General features: G+C 51.1%; 1 protein-coding gene across 1 annotated transcript in view; it reads right to left on the bottom strand.

Moving 5' to 3' along the window:
- Nucleotides 1-937: 937 nt before the first annotated feature.
- The window catches only part of OSBP2 (oxysterol binding protein 2), a 277,980-nt gene continuing 257,795 nt past the window's right edge, over nucleotides 938-21,122 (bottom strand). Inside the window, 7 exon segments of the mRNA XM_020996548.2 lie at nucleotides 938-3,790; nucleotides 4,138-4,361; nucleotides 5,333-5,517; nucleotides 5,908-6,003; nucleotides 7,588-7,691; nucleotides 12,229-12,349; nucleotides 19,487-19,732. Coding sequence (XP_020852207.2) covers nucleotides 3,648-3,790; nucleotides 4,138-4,361; nucleotides 5,333-5,517; nucleotides 5,908-6,003; nucleotides 7,588-7,691; nucleotides 12,229-12,349; nucleotides 19,487-19,732 — 1,119 coding nt within the window. The 3' untranslated portion in view covers nucleotides 938-3,647.

The raw sequence follows: 21,122 nt of genomic DNA, 5'->3' as shown, positions 1-21,122 counted from the left end.
TGTCCAAGCTGAATACCCAGGGGAGGAGTGGCCACTCACAAGGTCAAGTCTAATCATTCCATTTGACAACACAGATTGTAGTGACAGGCCAGGAAGAGGGTGGGGCTCTGATTCACTGTCTGCTGTAAAGGAGCCTTTTAAGCTTGAGGGCTTTCTAAATTGAGAACAATCACCTTTTCCCTGGGGATAACAGGTAGAGCCTTTTCCCCTTTCCCATTCCCAGTAGGGAATGGAAATTGGGAGGCCTGTGCCCTCTTGGAGAGAAGGCAAGGGGGGGGGGAGGAGCATGGTCCTGCTATGCTGGGGATGCAAGCACAGACTCTGGGGCAGCAGCTGGGTGCCAAGTCCTCAGCCCCGCGAATGGTAGGGAGGAAACCAAGCGGAATAAGGCGGTAGAGACTTTGGGCTTCAGGCCGCTTTTTACAAAATCAAAGAATCTTAAGAGTGGAAGAAGCCCTGTTTTTAGAGTCAAAAGTGAACCAAGAATAATGGGGAAGCTGCTGTTTAAAAAACCGGAAAAAACAAGGAAGGAATGTACACTGGAAATTCCTTTTTGTCCGAGGGCGGGGAAGTAAGTTATCAGGGCTGACACTTTCTCTGCAACTAAATCCCATAGGAATCAGAGTCTGAGCCACAGGACCTGTTTGTGGTACAGGAGTACAATGATACTTTTTGGGGGGGGCTGGGGAATAGGAAAGGGCCCAGGATCTTGGTGGACAAAAGGCTACATTTGGTCAGGGGACCTGGAATGGACCTACCTCTTCAAGGTGTGTGTGTGTGTGTGTGTGTGTGTGTGTAGAAACAGTTTTGTGTATAACCTCGGACGGATCTTGGGGGAACCCTTGAACCTTATCAAAGAACGCAGCACCATTTACCCAATCCAGTTTGCCCCCTGCTTTCCTGGATGGTGAGGCTGAACCTACCTGAACAACAGAAAGAAACTTAGCAGAGCGTTTATTGTATGACCAAACTCAGACAGGAACATCTGTCATCATCATTTTTCCATTACTATAGAAATCTAAGCAAAATAGATGCCTATATATATCTATGTAGGTCAAATATATATATATGTATCTGTACATATATATCATCTATTTATAAATCAGAAGCAAGTAGGTACAAGATTAGAGGGCATACTGGCACCCACTAACACATACACATCGCCCAGTCACCATGGTTATGATGTCACTCCCAGTGCGAGGTGTCTGCCACAAGACAGACGAAGGGTACCCGCTCCACGCACAGGCAAGAGGAGCCCTCTGGGGGTTCTGCAGCCTGACTGCCTCATCTGCTCTGCCAGTTCCCCAGGCTGATCGCGTTCCTGCTGATTTCTGTGGCCTAGTTTAGATCCAGTGGGAGGGCAGAAGAGCGGAGAGAGGAGGGAAGACACTGGGAGGGGATATGTGGGCTGTGTTCTGACTGCTCACGAGGAAGCTGTTCTGAGCTCTCCTAGGGCCCGGGCTCTGCGGAGACTGGCTTGCAGGTCTGAGCACCCCTGGCCACCAGCTGGCCACTCGACAAGGCTCCCTCCAACTTGGGGGGTGGCTGCCCACAGGCCTCATCTTCCCATCCCTTTTCCCCAAATCTTCTCCGGTCCATGCCTGACAGTAACCAGGGTGCTCACTTCTCATTCATGAGTCCTTATTCTAGGGAATGTCGGTGTTGGAGAGTTAAGGAGAGGGGCTACAACCTGGGACGTCATCAGTAGAGAGAACTTCTGGGTGAGAAAACTCAGGTCAGTGCCTTCTCTGCAATCTAGTGTCTTAGGGAGTGGTCTAGAGCCCTGAGAAATGAAATGACTTGTCCAGAATCATGCAGCCAGGAAGAGTTGAGCATGGGACTTGAACCCAGGGCTCTCTGGCTTTGAAGATGCCTGTCCAGTATAACACGCTGCCACTGAAGAGTACCCTCGCCACTGTTTTACTGATGGAGAAACTGAGGCAGAAAGAGGTGGTACAAAAAAGAAGCCAGGCCCCGATTTCCATTCCAGGGCTCCCTACGGTCAGAGACCCGCACACCCCTGGCGCGGTTGGACCCTGCTCTCCAGGGGAGCTCGGGACACCTCATTACAGTGGATGTCTGCCTCCTGAGGCCTCTCCCTAGCCGGATTCTGGACAAGTGATTGACTGGGAGAGGGACTGGGTGGTAGAGAGCGCGGAAGGAAGCCTGGGTTTGGGGTGTAAGACAAGGCACTGCCCTGCTCTGCAAGGGACGGGGCTGGACTAGATGCCAACCAGGTCCCTGAGCCCACATCTGTGCCTTTCGTAATTAAGAGAAGAACCCATCTGGCTGGGGGGAGGGTGGGGTTTTGGAGTAGTGGGAGAGGGGGTAGACCTCTAGCTGGCTCAAATTCAGAAGGGAGAATGGGAATATTGCACTAGAGGCCCCTGCCCGGGGGTCTCTTTCTGCCTGCGTGCTGCTGGCTCTTCTTTGTGCTGCTGGGACTTGTGAGGGGCATTTCTCTTTCGGGGTGGAAGCACTGGATGCCGAGGTCCCAGGAGAGCCCGTTGGGAGGCTCCCTGGGGATCCTGGGCAAGTCCCAGCTCACTCTTGTGGCTGCTCAAATCCCTGAGCTCAGGGCTTCCCCCTTCGTGGGTGGGAGCCCATCTCCTCACTCTCTGCCCAGCATGGTGGTGCCCAGTCAGCTCTGGGGACAAGGTGTCGCTCCTGGCAATCTGGGGAAGTCTTGATAGCTGGACACTGAGCTGTCCAAAGCGCCACCTGAGGCTCTTGCTGGCGCTGGAAGGAGAGAGGCCCTGGCCCCTCAGTCCTCTGGCTCGGCCTAAGCCGGGTAAGGTCGGAGGAGAGGGAGAAGTGGTCTTTGTGAGCTGGCAGGTGTTGGGGAAGCACCAAGATGAACCGCCTCAGGGCTGCTGGAGAGGAGGAGGGGGCTTCCCTCGGGCAGGTGCCACCTGACAACAATCTAAAGGCTTTGCACTTCCTTGTTTCTTACAAGGCGGGTCTTTGCCTGGACACTTCTGGGGCAAGAAAGGACACTTGGAAAAACTGTCTGGTAAGTGCTGTACTAAAAATATTTACTAAACATCACGGCTGGAAAGAAAGTGAGATCAACAGTTTAAAAATCAAACAAAGTCCAAAAAGGGGTTTCCTAGGGAGCCCTGAGTGAGAGTGCCTCAGGCAGGTGGGGGGACCGAGGTGGCTGCCCAGGCTTCTCCTCCGAGAGCCCTGGTGCCGCGGCCGTAGGGACACGCCTGTCTTCCAGTGGGGGTCTTTCTGGGAGGAACTACGAATCAGAGCTGGAGAGGAGGCCAACCACACCCCCAGGGACACCGTCCCTCCCCACTGCTCTCCTGAGTGTCTCTGGAAGGCCATGCTTCAGTCAGCCGGGGAGGACGGGGCTTACACACCAGCTAGAAAGAAACAGACTCAGCCTGTCCTCCCCAGACGTACTTAGTAACTAACTACTCCCACAAAAGAAAAAAGTCACCATCAGCAAAAAAAAAGGAAGAAAAGGGGAAAAAAGAAAGGGAGATTCAATATGCGATTTTCATTAGTGCATAAAAAAATACGTTTGAATCCCTGGTCTGCTCGTGGGTTGTATTTGCGTTTTCGTGTAGGGTTGGGTTTCTTATGTCCTCGCCCAGCTCCACAGGCTCGCAGGAGCAGCGGGGCAGGCAGGCCACGGCTCAGAAGATGTCTGGACACATGGACCAGTTCTGCTCTTCCTTGGCCTCCCAGTAGCCCCCCTTGTAGATGTAGGCCTCCTCCCCTGTGAAGGGGTCCATCTTCTTCTCAAACCACAAGGGCTTGTGCAGGTCGGCTTCCTTCCCTGTGGGGGCCAGAGAGAAGGGGTGCCTGTAGGGGAACCTCGGGAGCCTGACCCCTGGCTGCTATCTGCCCCTGCTTCCTAGCCTGGGGCTCCCCATGTCAGTCAAGGGGGAAGGTCCTGAACTGGGTCCAGGAGTCTGGGCTTCTCTCTCAGATGAGTCTCCGGGCTGGGGTCTTCAGGGGCCTGGGGAGGGGGTCTAGCTTCCCAGAAGTTCACCTTTAGCTCCAGGCTTCTCTCTGTGCCTGCTGCTGTGGGCCCTGCCTGTCCTGCCTGGGGGCTCTGCTCTCCCACCCTCTGACTCTCCTTTGCGGCAGGCAGTGACCAACGGTGCCGGGTGCCAGGCTTACCTTCGTCCAGTTGCTCGCGGCTACTGGACTCCAGGCGCTTACGGCGGATCATCCTCTGCTTCTCCTCTAGCCGCTGTTTCTCAGAATTGGCCTCATCCCACTGGCCATTCTCCATGAGACGCTGGTCAGGCCTCCACCGGCTGTCCGTGGGGGCCACGCCTTCTTCAGGTTCGTTCAGGATCAAGGCCAGCTCGGAGAAGTAATACATGTTCTCAGCATTCTCCCTGCAAAAGGCCAGAGAGAGGGTGGACCACTGGAGGAGGCCCACCAGCTCCCAAGACCCTCTGCCACCCCCAGCCCAACTCAGCTGCCTGGGGGCGCAACAGGCCTCTTCCAGGGTGGCCTTGAACCTCCTGGGCCCACTCCCCAGGGGAGAACAGTCTCCACTCAGGGCTCTTCTCAGCGCCAACATTCTCTTTTCTGGGCTCCCTGGCACTGGCCGGTCAATAAAGGATAAATAAAGACTCATTCGGGGCTCCCGTGGTATCAGGAGCCCTCAATCTTCTAAGCACTTTGTCTTCCTCCTATGCATTTTGCATAGTTTAGTTTATGATTTACATATTTTTATATGCAAATGTGTACATTTTACCCCCATAGGAACACAGTGAAGTCTCAGAGGGCAGAAAGCAGCCCTACACAAATGGTCTCAGCCCTCTGCCTCAGCTTCCTAAGGGAGCACAGCAGGCAGGCCAGCACTCCACCTACTCAGTGGCGGCGCAGGCCGGCCTGGCTGGGCACTCTCTCCAGATGGGATCACTGCGGTCGAAGGACCAAGGCCTTGGGGGTACACAGCTTACTTAAAGATCCTCTAACCCAAGGCTCTCGATTCAGAAAGGAGAGGAAAATCACTGATCCCGGTCCCCCTGATCGTCAGCGGAAGAGTGAGAGTAAGGCCAGGTCCTCTGACCCCAAAGTGAGCTCCCTTTCTACCTTACCAATTCAACACTGATTAAGCACCTACTATCTGTGGGACCCAAAGAGGCTTGAGCCCTGCCTGCTGCCCCCAGCATCTGACATTCCAGGTGGCTCTTCTGGGGAGCCGGGATTGGGTCTCAGTGAAATGGGTGGAGCATGGCCTTTATCACCATTGGTGGCTAGTGAGGCCAGGTAGCCCCTCCTGGGTGCCTGGGCCCTTCTCTGCCCCTCGGGTCAGCATCGGGTTCTGGTTCCCGGGCTGGACAAAGGGCTCACTCACGGCAGAGGGTACTTCTTCCACAGGAGCTTGGCTGGCAGGGTCTGGTAGACCATCTTCTGCTTGCCCTCCGTGCTGGGGCTACTGTGGCTGCTCTGAATGATCTTGGCACACTCCATCTTCTCATCCCAGGAGCCCGACAGCACGTAATGGGCTTTCTCTTTGCTATCTGTCACCACCCCGGTGACCTGAAGCAAGGAGGGGCTTGTCACCTTCAGGAGTCCAGGGGCCCAGCTCCCACCAAGGCTTCGGTCGAGAGGGGGACCCTTACACCCCCCACTGGAGAGCCCCAAGTTCTTGGTGGTTGTTGGGGAAAAAAACTGGTTGCTTCCTCTTACAGCCTCATCCTAGGGCCCAGGGAGATTCAATTTATGCTGATTCTCAACTTCCTCCTTTTCACTACAGAGGTGAGGCTAGAATTAGGTAAGCTCCACATCCCCTCCCAGCCCTGACCTCCCCTGATGTGCTCTGCTCTAGGCCCTCTGGAGACTTCAGAAATGACAGAAAGCCTGACAGTCCTTCTCCCTGTCCTTCCAGGGCTTGCCCATGATCCCTGTCCCGCAGCTCCCCAAGCCTACCTTTCGGGTGTAGTCTTTTGAGAAGTAGCTGTAGGGTGTAAACTTCAGCAGACACTTATCCTTTGTCTTATGATTAACGATCTCTATGTCTCCTGTCTAGAGAACAACGGACAGAGAGAGGTCAGGGCTGGTCAGGGCCGCGGCCCCAGCTTCACCTCACCGGTGCCTGCCCCCTCTCGCCGCTTCAGCTCTCCTCCCCAAAATCCATGCCGTGACTGACAATGCCACAAGAAGTCAATCAGCAAGCACCGATCGAGCGCTTACTGTGGGCCGGGCACCGTGAGGACCCCCGAGTGTGAAAGGAAGGGGGCCAGGGAAAGTGGACAAGTGACCTGAGAGGACGCCGGATGGGGGGGGTGTCCATCAAAGAAGAACCTTCTGTTTTCCTAGCGCTCGGGCAGAAGCCCTCACCTGCAGTGACAGTCTGGCCCAGGCTTTCACGTCTACACACTGATAGCCAGAGGACGACAGGCTCCGTGCTCCAGCGCTCGGCCCCTCCCCTCCCCGCGGAGGCCGTCAGCCCCTCTGCTTGTCCACCCTAGACATCTGCTCTGCGGGCAGTAGAGAAGAAGGGGCAGATCTGTCCTCCCCCACCCCACCAATGACTTTGTAGTGACTTACGTGTGACCGCGCTGGCTCACACAGGTACGCCCAACACAGCTACATGCTGGTGGACTGCCAGGTAGGAAGGGCCTGCCATGACTGGGAGGAGGGTGGGCTTTCCTGGCCTTTCCTGGCCCACAGGAGCTCCCTGCTGTTCTATGCCCCTTCCTTCTTTGGTTCCTCCCAGCCTGTGGGTGGGTCCACAGGAACAGGGCTGTTCTACCACTGCCCACCTGTGTGGCCTTGGACAAGTCCCTTCCTCTCCCTCGGCCTTAACTTCCCCAACTATGTAAAGAACGCTCGCCTTAGCTTTAGTGACCCCGAGTGTGGCCCACAGAGAGGTGAAGGGAGGTCCGCACTGGTGCTGCCCGTGGCTCTACCTGCCCTGGAGGAGGGCTGAGGAGGCGGGTGACGCAGGCATGGGACCCACGGGGCCAGGGGCAGCTCATTGCCGGGGATGCTGGGAGACAGAGTGCTCTGCGCAGCTGGAGGTCACAGACGGAAGCCCGTATTGTGGTCCTGGCTCTGCCACTGGGCCCCTCTGACCACCGCCAGAGGCCCATGTCTATTCTTCCCTTGGCTCTAAGGTTCTTTTCCAGCCCCCACACTTGCTCTGCATAAGGCCTTTCTCATGCTCAGAGATTCCAGGATCCTACAGGCAGACCCAGAGTCAAATGACCTGTCCAAGGTCACCGAGGGAGTCAGTGGCCAGGGGACGTTTGCATCTGGGCCCTTGAATTGCAGACTCGATGCTCTTCTAAAGGCCTTTTGGGCTCTGACATCCCGTTTCTACAACACCATCAAGACCTTCTTTTCCCAGGGATTGGAAAACAGCAGCTTGGGGACAGCTAGGTGGTGCGGTGGATAGAGCACCGGCCCTGAAGTCAGGAGGACTTGAGTTCAAATCCGACCTCAGACACATGACGCTTATTAGCTGTGTGACCCTGGGCAAGTCACTTAACCCTGACTGCCTCACCATAAAGAAAAACAAAACCAAAATCAAACCCCCAGCAGCTCGGTGCTGCCCCTGGACCGTGGCCTAGGGAGAAGGGTAGGAGGCGGGAGGCCCGCTCTGACCTGGTCAATCCAGAGCTTGCCCACGATGATATTGTGCACAGTGGAGGTGCTCTTCCGCCAGATGTAGTGATTCCCGCTGGCTTGGAATTCTAGGTGAATGGCACCTGGGGGAAAGAAAAAGGTGAGAAGTCACAGCTTATGCAGTGAAAAACGGGATGGCTGGTGAGAAGAGGGCACCCACTGCGAGTCCTGGCTCTCCCACTCGCCCTCTCCCTCTAATGACCTCAGGGGGGTGGGAGAGTCACACTAATATTTTTTTCCCCAATGAAAAGAGATTTTCTTTCTCTCATACCTCACTCCCACCAGAAAACAAACAAACAAAACCTTCATAATAAATATGCAAAATTATGCAAACAAATTCCTCCACGGGCTGAGAGTCTGCTGCATCTATAACAGGAGGGGAGTGCCATGTTTCATCTTCAGTGTCAAAGTTCTAATGTCTTTTCCAGTTGTTTTTCTCTAAAACGCTGTTATCATGGTATAAACTGCCCTTCTGGTTCTGCTCACTTCACTTTGTGTCAGTTCAAGCAAGTCTTTCTAGGGTTCTCTGAAACCATCTCCTTCACCATTTCTTAAAGTACAGTGGCACTCCATCCCATTCATATACTTCATTACTTGTTCGACCACTCCCCAGTGGAAGGGCATCCCTCAGTTTCCAATTCTTTGCCACCACAAAAAGAGCTGCTAGAAGCATTTTTGTACACATGGCTCCCTTTCCTCCTTCTTTGATATTAGTGTAAAATAAGACATTGTACTGAGAATGCTTTGACAAGACCTACAGCCACTTCAACAAAGTAAATGGAAGGAACAACAAGAGAAATACTGAAAAGATGGCTGCATTGCCCTCATGGCCTCGGCTGGCCCCAGAGAAGAGCGCTGAAAGGACAGCTGTGGGGCAGCTGGGTGGTGCAGTGGATACAGTGCCCGCCTTGAGTTCAAATCTGGCCTCAGACACATAACACTTACCAGCTGTGTGACTCTGGACAAAGCACTTAATCTCAATCGCCTCACTGTCCCCCCCCCAAAAAAAAGAGAGAGAGAGAGAAAGGACACCTGCCGCGCCCCCCTCCCCCCCCGGGAGGCTGCTGCATGCACTCTCATCGGACTGCACGCATGTTCTTCTGCTGACTTGCACATCTTGGCGGATTCTGCTGACTTGCTAGTTTTCTTCTTACTTCTTTTTATTTGTTATGAGAAGAGACTTACTCTGTATGTAGAGTCAAGGTGATGTGAAAAAAAAAGATAATAACAATTTTTAAAATGCTTTGAAAAGTATAAAGAGCAACATAGATATGAGGGGAGCAAAAAGTCAGTGAGAGAGTCAGGTTCGATCTCTTCCAGGCCCTCTCTGAGCTTGGACAGTCCAGGTTCTAAGGACGGAGGGCCATAAGACTCACCTTTCAGTTTCTGTACCTGCAGCAACTGTTTTAACACTGAAGCTGTACCCCAAATGGGCCATGTGGGGTGGCTGGGCTGGGGTTTGCTGCACACTCTGGAGTTGAGGCTGGGGATGCCAGAAATGGTCTGAGAGGGGATCCCTGTATTGTGTGGGAGGTTGGGCAGTGGGATGGGGGATATCATGATCTTGGCAAAGCAAAAGCGAAATTAGGCCTGATTGAGAGGTTTTGCTACATTTTGCTCCCGCTTTTTGCTAAAAGATACCATAGATAATTAAATAATATCAGAAAATTTTACAGCAAGTTTTCCTGATAAAGGCCTCATTTCTCAAACATATAGGGAACTGAGTCTAATTTGTAGAAATATGAGTCATTCCCCAATTGACAAATGGTCAAATGATATAAACTGGCAGCATTGAGAAGAAATCAAACCTATCCACAGTCATACGAAAAAATGCCCCAAAGCACTATTGATTAGAGAGAGGCAAACTGAGACAACTCTGAGCTACCATCTCACACCTATCAGAAATGACAAATACTGCAGGGGGATGAGGCAAAGATAGAGACACGAATGAACTGCTGGTGGAGTTGTGAACTGGTCTGACCTTTCTGGAGAGCAACTTGAAATGCTGTCCAAAGGCCTATAAAACTGCATGCCCTCTGACCCAGCAATACAGGTCTCTATCCCAAAGAGATCCAAGAAAAGGGAAAAGGACCCACATGTCCAAAAACATTTGGAGTAGCTCTTTTTGTGGAGGCAAAGAACTGGAAAATGACTGGGGAAAGGCTGAGCAAGCTGTGGCCTAAGACTGTGATGATACTGTTGGGCTCCAAGAAACGGTGAGGAGGATGGTTTCAGAAAAACGTGGCAAGACCCACAAGAAAAGATGCAAGGTGAAGTGTGAAGAACCAGGAGATCAATGTGCACACTAACAGCAGCGTCGTAATGGTCATCAACTGTGTCCGACTTGGCCACTCTGATCAAGGCAATGTGCAAGAAGACAGTTCCAAAGGACTCATGATCAAAAATGCTCTCCACCTCCAGAGAAAGAGCTGATGAACTGAGTGCTGACCGAAGCACAGTTTTCTTCCTCTTCTTTCTTTCTTTCCTTCCTTCTTCTTTCAATATGGCTAATACAAAATGTATTTTGCATGATTTTCCATGTATAATGATATCATAGTGTTTGTCTTCTCAGTGGGTGGGGAATGTGTGAAAGAGAGGAAATCTGGAACTCAAAATTTAAAAAGAAAAGAATGCTGAAAAAAAAACCCATAAAAGAAAGAAAGACAAATATCACTGCCATCACCATTCCCATTTCTAGCTTCAAACTAGAACTCCCCTCATGAAAGCCCTGGGAGGGATGGAGAGCCAGTCTTAACATTCCCATTTCACAGCTGAGAAAACTGAGGCTGAGACATGTGAAGTGACTTGTCCAAAGTCATATGGTTCACTATCATCAGGATTCAAACCCATTTCTGGTGACTCAAAGCCCAGTGTTCTGTCCGTCAGAATCACAAATCCCAGATTCGGAAGGGAGGGTGTAGATTGAGGTATAATCCCCTAAATGACGCACAGGAGGCCCATAGGCCCAAAGGCCAAGGAATTCTTCTAATGAGAACAGAAATCTAATTCTCACTGAGCTTCCTGGTATCCCTTCTCTTGACTTCTCACGGATGCCAAGGGGATTCTAGTCTACAGCCTCTTTAGGTTGGAGCAAGGGTAGGGGGGAGGAATGCCTGGCAGGCAGAAGCCTCCTCAGTTGGGGGCCAAGACAATGCACTTCTGGCCCTGGTTCTGAAGGGGAGCAATGCTGGGAAGCCACTCAGGGGCCGAACTCATCTCTCGGCTGTGCCCCAGACCAGGAACCTTCTCCCTCCTTCTCTCTGCTTTCTGAGCTCCCAAATAAACCCCCGCCTCCTCCAGGAAGCCTTCCGCAACCCCTCTGAATCCCAGTGCCTTCCCTCCTGCCCACGGCTTGTTTGTACATGTGTGTTTGCTTCTTGTCTCTCCCAGCAGACTGGGAGCTCCTTGAGGGCAGGGTCTCTCTTCTTCCTCTCTTTGTATCTCCAGTCCTTGGCACAGAGCCTGGTAAACAGGAGACACTTCAATGCTTACTGACTTTTCACTCTACAGGCCTCAGTTTCTTCTGAAAATGTAGGAACTGGAGGAGAGATTGGACCAGATAATCTCCAAAGCTCTAAACCCAGTGACCCTGGGTCTTGATGCTGGGTGAAGATGGAGAGAGAAGTGGATATCCTGACCAGTAAGGAGACCCCGAGAGCTGTCGAGGGAACTCCAAGGCCAAGCGGTATACAGGCAGCATTCCCAGGTGGACTCTATGTTTAAAAGATATACTTGGTTCTAAGGAAAAAATTCCTTCCCAAGTCAGTCGAGCCTGGCTTCTTGGGAGAAACAGATTTAAAACCATTCACCTGAGAAAACCGTTTGTGACTCTCTGGGGAGGTGGTGAATGGTACTCCCACAAGGATGCCTTGGAAATGAGCCCTCTTATCAGAAAATCCCTCCGAGATCCCTCCAGATGGATGACACAGGAAGCTGGCCCAGGGCCAAAGCCTCACTCCGTCAAGGCTCAGGCCATCTCTAGGCCTGATAAGCCTTGAGGTAAATGAGACAGCCTTGAGGGCCCTTGCAAAGAGAGGCAGCTGGGGGTGGGTGGGAAAAGCAGGAGTGGAGGGGAGTGAGCATTACCTTAGAGCTGGACAATCTAGCTCAGACATTCTGGTGACTCTGTATCCTCACACACCTGGGTAGCTCTACTGTTCTGTGCTCACGGGCCTTCCCAGCTCTGACCTCTGCTCTATAGTCTAACGTCCTTACCAGCTTTAGCACCCAGAGGATTGCTGAGTCTCTGCCCACTTCATCACCACCTTCTGCCCCCTCCATCACCACCTTCTGCCCCCTCACTGGGACTGTGGGGGTGTCTTAAAAAGTCCTGCCCTCGGCCTTCGCTTAGTTCACTGCACCCTCCCAGGCTCAGAAAATAATTTCTATGCTGATGACTCCCAAATCAACACAATATTCTAATTTCTCTTCTGAACCCCCATCCTCCATAATAAACTGCTCCAGATTGTACATTAACTGTGTAGAAAACAGCGGTCAAGGTCCTTGGCTACTGAGAACCTCGGACTCGATTTGTTTCTGCACCGGCATGCTTTGCTAAATAAACCATTGTCCACATGTCACTACTTGGTTTCTTTTTTTCACTGTAATATGTGCTCTTACCTAGTGGCATAATGGAGAGGTATTTGCCCCGGAACTTGCTGGAGATGGTGATTTCCTGCCATAGGGTCCAGCCATTTTTGGAGAACACATGGTGGGCAGCTGCAGGAGGGTGGTGACTCACCTAAAAACAAGAGTAGGACAATAAGAAACATTCAAATCGTCTTCTGAGGTTTTACGCCATCACCAGAAAACTGGCACAGATTGATCAAAATGAACAAAGTCAACGTGAGAGGGCCTGTGGAAGTGCCGACACAATCACGCCCTCTTGGTGGAACTGTGAACCGGTCCAACCATTCTGGACAGCAATGTGGAGTCATGCTACAAAAGTGAGTCGTGTCCATACTCTCTGACCCAAAGACTCCATCGTGAGCCTCAGTTCCACTGAGACCTGTTAAAGACCTTAAAAAGGCCAAGTCTCCCACTGCCTCCAGGTCCATCTCCAGGCATCCTGATCTTTATCTGGTTACTTGGAACCAAAGGCTCTGGAGGTGAGAATGAGGCTGCTGACCTTGCCCAGCCCTCCCTTACCTCAATCCAATCTACCTGCAAGTCCTGGCATCACCTTCCTGATGTCATGATCCTCTTCCAGAATGAAGGACAAACAACAACAGCCACTGCTAGCCACCTACCCCAAGGAGGTCAACAGAGAATCTGTCAGCCAACGCTGAGGCCCTGACCGTGTGCCTCAGGCTGAAGGCAGTCTCTCTGTAGCTGAACTTCTAACTGGAGAAGAGGTTTGGAATACCATTAGACATCACGGATGATGCTCTTGAGCTTTCCCAGTCACCCACAGATTGAAGCAGGGCTGTGTGCTTGCTCCCATGCTTTTTATTTATTTATTTTTTTGGGGGGAGGGAGGGGTTAGGCAATGGGGTTAAGTGACTTGCCCAGGGTCACACAGCTAGCAAGTGTTATACGTCTGAGGCCGGATTTGAACTCAGGTCCTCCTGAATCCAGGGCCGGTGCTCTATCCACTGCACCGCCTAGCTGCCCCACTCCTATAGTTTTTAGCATGATGTTTTTAGCAATGTTGCTAGACGCTTTTGATGAGGACAAAAATGGCATCGAGGTCAGCTACCCCACTGGTGGTAAATATTTCACTTGAAAAGGCTACAAGCCAAGACTAAAGTGGAAGGAGAGCTGGTGCGCAACTCTTTGTTTGCAGATGATTGCACACTCAGTGCAGCCTCTGAGGCCGAGATGTAACAGAGTATGGATTCTTTGCCACCTGTGCACAAAGAAAGCAGAGGTTCTCCCCCATCCATCTGTGGAACCACTGGTCACGTAAATGGAGGAGCTCTGAATGCTGTGATACGTTCACTTACCTTGGCAGCATGTCATCGAGATGGTGAGCTAGAGCCAGCTCAGTGTCTGGGAGGCTCCCAAGAGAAAGTGTGGGAAAGAAGAGGGAGATATTAGACTGCCCACCAACCTGAAGAGCTACAGAGCCGCTGTGCTGACCTTGTTGTTGCACGGCTGTGAAAGCTGGGCAGTCTACCAGCACCATGCCAGGAAACTGAACTGCTTCCATCTGAACTGTCTTAGGAGGATTCTGAAGATGCCCTGGCAAAATACGGTGCTGGATAATGAAGCCCTTTCTGGAGCTGAACCGCCAAGCATTCAAACTCTATTGCAGAGAATGCCACTCCAATGGGCTGGCCATGTTGTTCAAATGACAAACATTTGCCTAAAAGACTACTGTACAGTGAACTCACACAAGGCAAGTGTTCATATGGAGGTCAGAAGAAGTGATACAAGGATACTCTCAAGGTCTCTCTGAAGAACTGTGGAATCGGTTGCAAGACACGGGACCACTCAGCATGGCATGCCCACATGCAAAGCAGAACCACGGTAGCTCAAAAGAAGTATGAGATGTGCAAATTCAGAGACATCTCCACTCTGACTGTTCCTATGTGCTATTTGTGCCCAAGCTGTGGTAGAACCTTCAGACCTCACATAATGGGTCTGATCAGTCAGAGCCAGACACACCGTAACTTGGCCCCAACATGGTGATGTCATTTTGATCCTCTTCAAGAATGAAGGACAACTGTCCCCCTAAGGAGGTCCACAGTAAAAGTAAAGGGCCCCAACATACCAGCTTATTTGCAGCAACTCTTTTTGTAGATGCAAAGACCTGGAAACAATCTATCAACTGAGGACTGCCTAAACAAGTGGTACATGGATGTATAGAATATTACGGAGTTATCAGAAATAGTGACTGAAAGATTTATTAGAACTGATGCAAAGTGAAAGAAGCAGAACCAGGAGAGCAAGATACAAACAAAGATGCCAACATTTTAAATAGAAAAAACAGCAACACCACCATCTCAACTGGACTCTATGAAATTATCATAATTAAGATTGGACAGAAGTGAGAAAGTCCCACCCACCCGCTACGAGAGGAGCTTCTGTCTTGTACAGGTTATCACTTACGCCCTGCTGACACGCAGTGTGGCTGCCAGCCTGGATGGGGGCACCACACAACTGGCACTTTCCGCACGAAGCTTTGGGCCGCTGTCTTCGAGCTTTCTTCAGTCTCTCCCAACATTCTTCTCCGGTCTTCTTGAAGACAATGATATCATTAAGAAAGACCGACACTCGCAGGTGCACGTGGTTCATCTTGCCACTGCTTTTTCCAACAGGTAGTGGAACGTGGCAGGTGCCCCCTGGCTGCCTAATCCAGAGCATGGGCCACTCTGGTGCACCCATTCCATGCACATCCTTATCTTTCCATTCTTCTTTGGCACCACCACTACAGGTGACGCACAGGATCTGCTGGGCGGACTGTTAGAGTGATGCCACTGATCATCAGGTCTCCGAGGTCATCCATCACAGACAAAGGGACCTTCCAGTATCATCCCCAGAACGGTCAGGCGTCAGGAGCTCGACACTGTGAGCCGCTCCTCTGGCACATCCCCCATCCAACCCACATCATGGGAACACGCCTGTCCTCTTGCTTACTCGAGCTTCTGCCTCAAACAACTCTTCCTTTTTTTTCACATTGGAAAATCACCAAAGCTTGGTAGCTAAGGCTCCACTTCTGAGACTGGAGAGCAAGTGCTCATGGGATGTTCCCTGACACTACTTGCTTCTATTAGGCTGGAAAACTCTGCCCAGGATGCAGGGATGGTTCAAATGTGCAGGCACTGGGTCCAGCTTGCTGTACGCAGTGCTGACACAAGAGAGATCTTCTCCAAGTCTGAACATATCAGAGTCAAGGGGTCCACTTTCCTGTTGACACTAACAGCATCCTTCACAATTCTAGGCTCCCTCTACTAGAGCCCAGATATGGGCAATATTTGCTGCTTACGCCTCCAACTCCACATCCTTCCAAAGGCTATAATGGTATTTTAATTTAATCTTTCTTATAAAGGACCAGAAAGTTAGGTTATTTGTGCTCCCCTGTCCCAGACAGTGATGTAAAACATGAGTGATGAATGCCCACTGCCCAGATTATGACACCTAACTAGATGGATGAGTTACTGAGTTTCTCCATCATCACACAACTTGTGGGAAGGATTATAGGATCATCACAGCTCCACAGATGCAGAGCTAACTGCATCCTCTTAATTCAACCCCTTATTTACAAATGAGAGAAGTGAGGCTTAGAGAGGGTAGGTGACTTACCTCAAGTCAAACAATATCACGCAGCAGAACTGGGATCCAGCCCAGGTTCTCTCACACCAAATGTCCTGCTCTTTCCATCACCCCCAACCTCTTGGGAATGTGACTGGACGGTCATCTGGCCAGAAATGAGCAGGTGGACACCTTGCCAGGCAGCCCTTCCAATGAGCCCAATCTATAGGCTGCTGAACAAGCTTTGCTTCTTAACACTGATATTCTTCCAATGACGCTTGGGGATTTTCAAAATCTACGGTCTCCGATGAATCTCAAGTTACCATGCATGGCAGGTGCTTAATAAACGTTTGTGGATTGCCTGAAAGGTAATTTTTTTTTTCATCTCTGCATCCCTAGGTGCTCAGAACAAGAGACAGAGGAGGCACTCCAAAACGTTAGGCACCAGGGACCATACAAAGTTGTTGAAGAATAAAGTATGGTCCTTGCCCTCACAGAATCTCATGGGATGGCCACAACAGGGATGCATGTGACCAGAGTACAAAAGAAGAGAGCTACAATGGGAGATCTGAGCACAAACAATTTCTACTTGGGAAGCAGGCTAAGGGAGTGACACTTGAGGACCTGAGGGCGGGTCTCATGTCAACAGGGGCAGATTGGGGGTGCCAGTAGAGAGCTCCTCTGGACCTTGGTGTGGCTGCGACTTCCTGAGAGGCTTTCCTGATGCCCTAAGCTCTTTGTGCTCCGCCCCCTTCCCCAAAGGTTTTGTATTCACTTTGTACAGGACCTGTTTAGGAGAAGGCAGGCTCCCTGGAAGCAGGGCTTGTTTGCCTGCTTTCTCCTGTATACTTAGGACAATTCTGTAGACAATAGTGATTGAAATCAGACTGAACTCTAAGAAGGTATTGCAGAATCCTGGGAAAAGGAAGGATGGGTAAAAGACACGGTGAGCTGCTAGGAGGCAGACAGGAGGGCAGCTCCGTATGTGAGGGAGAGGGACACGGTGAGCCAGGACCCAACCCTGATTTTTTCTGGGGTTTCTGATTCAAAGTCTCCCCCTATCACAACAACACACAGAGACAACACATCGCAGGCCTCAATCCCTAACTGGTGAATGGAAGAGGCCACATCTCAGGCTCTGGTTCTGGAAGAAAGAAGAAGTGTGAGGGACCACTGTGCTAGTTACTGGGGGAATGGGAGAAGGGCAAGAGAGGCTCATATGCCATGTGCCTAGTCCCCTTCCCGGCTGATCTCGGCTGGGGCTCTGGGATGTCTGGCTGCTAGGTTCTAAAGTGGCATCTCCTTGAAGGCGATCTACAAGGACAGAGGTAGCTGATATCTAGAAGGCCCAGGGCAGGCACTTATAATCACAGAATCTCAGATCTGGAAGGGGGTTGAGAAATCACCTAACTGAACAAGAACGCCCTCAGTGGCCACCCCAACAAATGTTCCTCCAGACTCCACTGGGGAGACTGCCAGGGATGGAAAAATCACCACTTTTGGACAAGTTTTCTTGAACATCCTTTTGTCCTGATATACAGTCAACATCTGCTTCCTTGGAAAGCCCGCTGTCCCCAGTTCTCTTCTCTAAGGCCAAGCAGAACAAATGGAAATCCTCTTTGTCCGTGCCCAGCTCTTCAAACACCAGGAGCCAGTCACTGTCTCTTCTCTTCTCTTCTCCAGGCTACACAGCCCAACTTCTTTCCAGGGATCTTCACACCTCTCACATTCTGGTTGCTCTTCTCTGGACCCACTCTCATCCCTATTCTCTCACTTATCTCTAACTGCTCCTTGTTTACAAACTGGCCCGCATGTCCCCCATTCTCAATACAACCATCTTCTCTCTCCTGCTTTTGTGGCTGAACTCCTTAAGAAGGCCATCTACACTCAGTGCCTCCACCTCATCTCTCACACTCCTCTAAATCTGCTGCACTCTAGACCAGAGGTAGGGAACCTGTGGCCCTCTAGGTCCTCGGGTGTGGCCTTTTGACTGAGTCCACACTTTACAGAACAAATCCTTTTATTATGGGAATCTGTCCTGTGAAGTTTGGATTCAAAGGGCCGCACCTGATAGGGCCATGGGTTCCCCAGCCCTGGTCTAGACAGACCTCTGCCTCATCATTCGACTGACTCTGCTCTCTCCAAAGTCACCAAACCCGATGGCCTCTCCTCAGTCCTCATCCCCCTCGGCCTCTCTGTGGCCTCTGACACCGTCAGTCATTCTCTCTTCTCTGGGCTTCCCCGACGCTAACCTCCCTGGCTGATCTCATCAGCTCCCATAGGGTCAATTACCATCTCCTGGCTGATGATTACTAGATCTGTGGATCCAGCCCTGGCCTTCCATTGATTACCTTTTGTTCCTCTAAAACTAGGATGCCCCACTGACACTTCAACTCTACAAGTTCCAAACACAATCTTCACCCTAAACCTTCCCCCTTTCGCAACCTCTGTGGGACCATCAGGAGTCACCCAGATGTACCATCTTCAATGTCATCCTCAGCCCTTCACTTTCATTCACCCTCCATATCCAGCATGTTGCCATATTTTATCATTTCATTGTTTCTGTCTTTCCAATACTTCTCATACATGTTGCCTCTTTGATCTCATAGCCCTCTTCAACTCTTGCCTTCCTTTATTTTCAGTTCCAAATTGTCCCCCTACCCACCGACTGAGAAGGCAAAAACATGACACCCATTAGGCAGATTTCCACATGCAATAGCTTTTAATTCCTCCCCCTGCCTTGAGTCTGTCCCCATTCGAATCCCTGGTCCACTCCAATGTCACCTCCCTCCTCAATGTGGCCTCCAGGATACAACAGAAAGCCCTCTGGCTGGCATTTAAAGCTCTTCAGGACCTGCTCTCTTCCCACCTGTCTAGTGCTGGCTGGCCTCCTTGCTGGCCCTTGCCAAGAACACTGCAACCCATTTCCAGCCTTTTGCTCCGGCTGTCCCCTGTCCCCCTTCTCCTGCCTCACTCATCTCCTGGCCCTCCTCATCCCCAGGGGCTGGCTTCCATCCCCTCTGCTGCTTACCATCCTGAGATGACCTTCCATTTGCTCTATTTTGTATGGACACGTCTCCCCATTAGACTATAAGCTCCTTGAGGGCACAAGGCCTGGCACATAGCAAGCACTTAGTAAGTGCTTTTATTTACTGCCATGCTTCATGTCCTCTGGAGATGTCAATGACTTCTGACACCTTCATCTGGCATTGCCTCTGACTGTCCCTTGTCCCAGATCTGCAGGTCTCTGATTTCCTCTCCTTTCTTCTAGCTCCCCTGGGGCATGGTGTCTCTGGTCCTGGGCCCAGCGTCCTGCACTCAGTCACACTCTCTACTCAGTGTTCCTGCCTCCTTTCACTTACTGAGTGGTTTAAGAAAATCAATTTCCATTCAGAGCTAATGCCATTAGACAGTCTCATTGAAATTCTTTCTAAAATTGCGTCTGAACAAAGGGGGCAGCCTCTTGAAGGCAGGAGTCCTGATGGAAGTTCAGGGGCCTTGTCTAGAAGCAGGCCAGGCAGCCCTGCCAGATCATTATGGGGACCGGCAATGACTTCTTCAAATCACACCTCAATGTGCCTGGAGGTTTGCCCGATGCTTACAAAGGGACCTCGGGGTTCCCCTAATCCCCTCCAAACCAGGATTCAATCCCGCGTGGGCCGAGACGCTGTGTGCTTCCTACCTGCTCACAGAGGGAACGGAGGCCCATCTCTTCCATCTGGTCCAGCTCAAAGGTTTCTCCCAGCATGGGATTGAATGGCTTAGCTATGCGGTTGACGGTAGTGGAGTAGGAAGACACTGAGAAGGCAGCCACAAAGCACATCTGCTCTGTGGAGTTCTCACACTTGACGGCCTTGTCCAGCAGCTCGTGGTACTCCAGGTCCTCAGTGAGCCGCTGGAGCATGGAGAGTGGCTCGTTAAAATTCACCTGCAGAGACAATAGCACAAGGGCCACAGCAGCTCAGCTCTGGACGAAGCTTTGAGGCTTTGCTCAAAGCTGCCCTAACCTCAAGGAGACCCTGGAAAGTCACTTAACTTCTTTAAGGCTTGGTTTCCTCATCTGCAAAATGGAGACAATAGTAGCACTTACTCTTTATGACTATGTCTATGCACACATACATACTATCCCAGTCAGTCAACAAGCATTTATTAAGTGCCTACGACATGCCAAGCACTGCGCTAAGTACTGGAGACACAAGGAAAGACAGAAGACAGGTCCTACCCTCAAGGAGCTCATAGTCTAAAGGAGGAAGGACAACACACCAACAACTAGGTACAAATAAGCTTAAACAGGATAAATTAAAAATAATTAACAGAAGGGGCAGCTAGGTGGTGCAGTGGATAGAGCACTGGCCCTGGGGTCAGGAGGGCCTGAGTTCAAATACGGCCTCAGACACTTGCTAGCTATGTGACCCTGGGCAAGTCACTTAATGCCAATGGCCTCAAGAAAAAAAGAAGGAAAGAAAATGTACCCCCAAAAACAATCAGCAGAGGAAAGGCACTAGAATTAATGGCGGTCAGGAAAGGCTTCCTGTAGAAGGGAGGCAGAGATGTGGCTTACTTTGTAGACCTCAAAGCCTTTACATTTAGACGATGTCTGGAACAAGAATGATAGGATGGTAGATTCACAGGCTCTCGGAATCCCCAGATCACTGATCCTTTGGGTCAGCTAATCATGTAATCCCAAATCCCGACTGTGAAGACAATTACTGGGAACCTGAGATCTCACCATTGCCTCCATGCCTAGGAACTCTCAAATTTCCTCCTGTGATCAGTCTGCTGTCATTCTCCCTTCCCCTCTACTGGGCAACCCTGAACCCTGCTCTTCATCCTTACTGTGATCTCCAATCCCTCCACTGCTCGGTTCTTTCTGAGGCTATCTCCTCTGCTGTGGCCACACACTCCTCCCTTGGTCAAACCTCAACCTTGGTCACTCCTAAATATCCACTGCTTTTGTTCCTGTGCATGTGTTGATGAATGACACTGGAGAAAAATCACACAACCGTTCTCACTAGGTCCACAACAAATTTATGTTACATGACTTCAGCCAGGTCTTTGCTGCAGCTAGGCAATCCTACTCGACCTCCCTTACCACCTCACCATGCCAACCTCCACAGGAGCTCTTTCAAACCTTCTTATCCCTCCCCTTCTCCCCCCCCACCCCGCCCCAGGTAATTCACCAAGATCTCCCCCTCCTCCTGGCCTCACCATTCATATGCTTTCTGCACACTCTCTTGTACTTCATCCACCTCACATCAGGAGATGGCGCTGCTCCTCGCCAAGGCCAAGCCCTCTACACGTAGAGAAGTTATTCCATC

This window comes from Phascolarctos cinereus, unplaced genomic scaffold (assembly GCF_003287225.1).
Source record: "Phascolarctos cinereus isolate Bilbo 61053 unplaced genomic scaffold, phaCin_HiC Scaffold_4;HRSCAF=312, whole genome shotgun sequence".
Lineage (NCBI taxonomy): Eukaryota > Metazoa > Chordata > Mammalia > Diprotodontia > Phascolarctidae > Phascolarctos > Phascolarctos cinereus.
The sequence above is the reverse complement of the archived record's forward strand: the minus strand, read 5'-3'. Positions and strand labels throughout refer to the sequence as shown.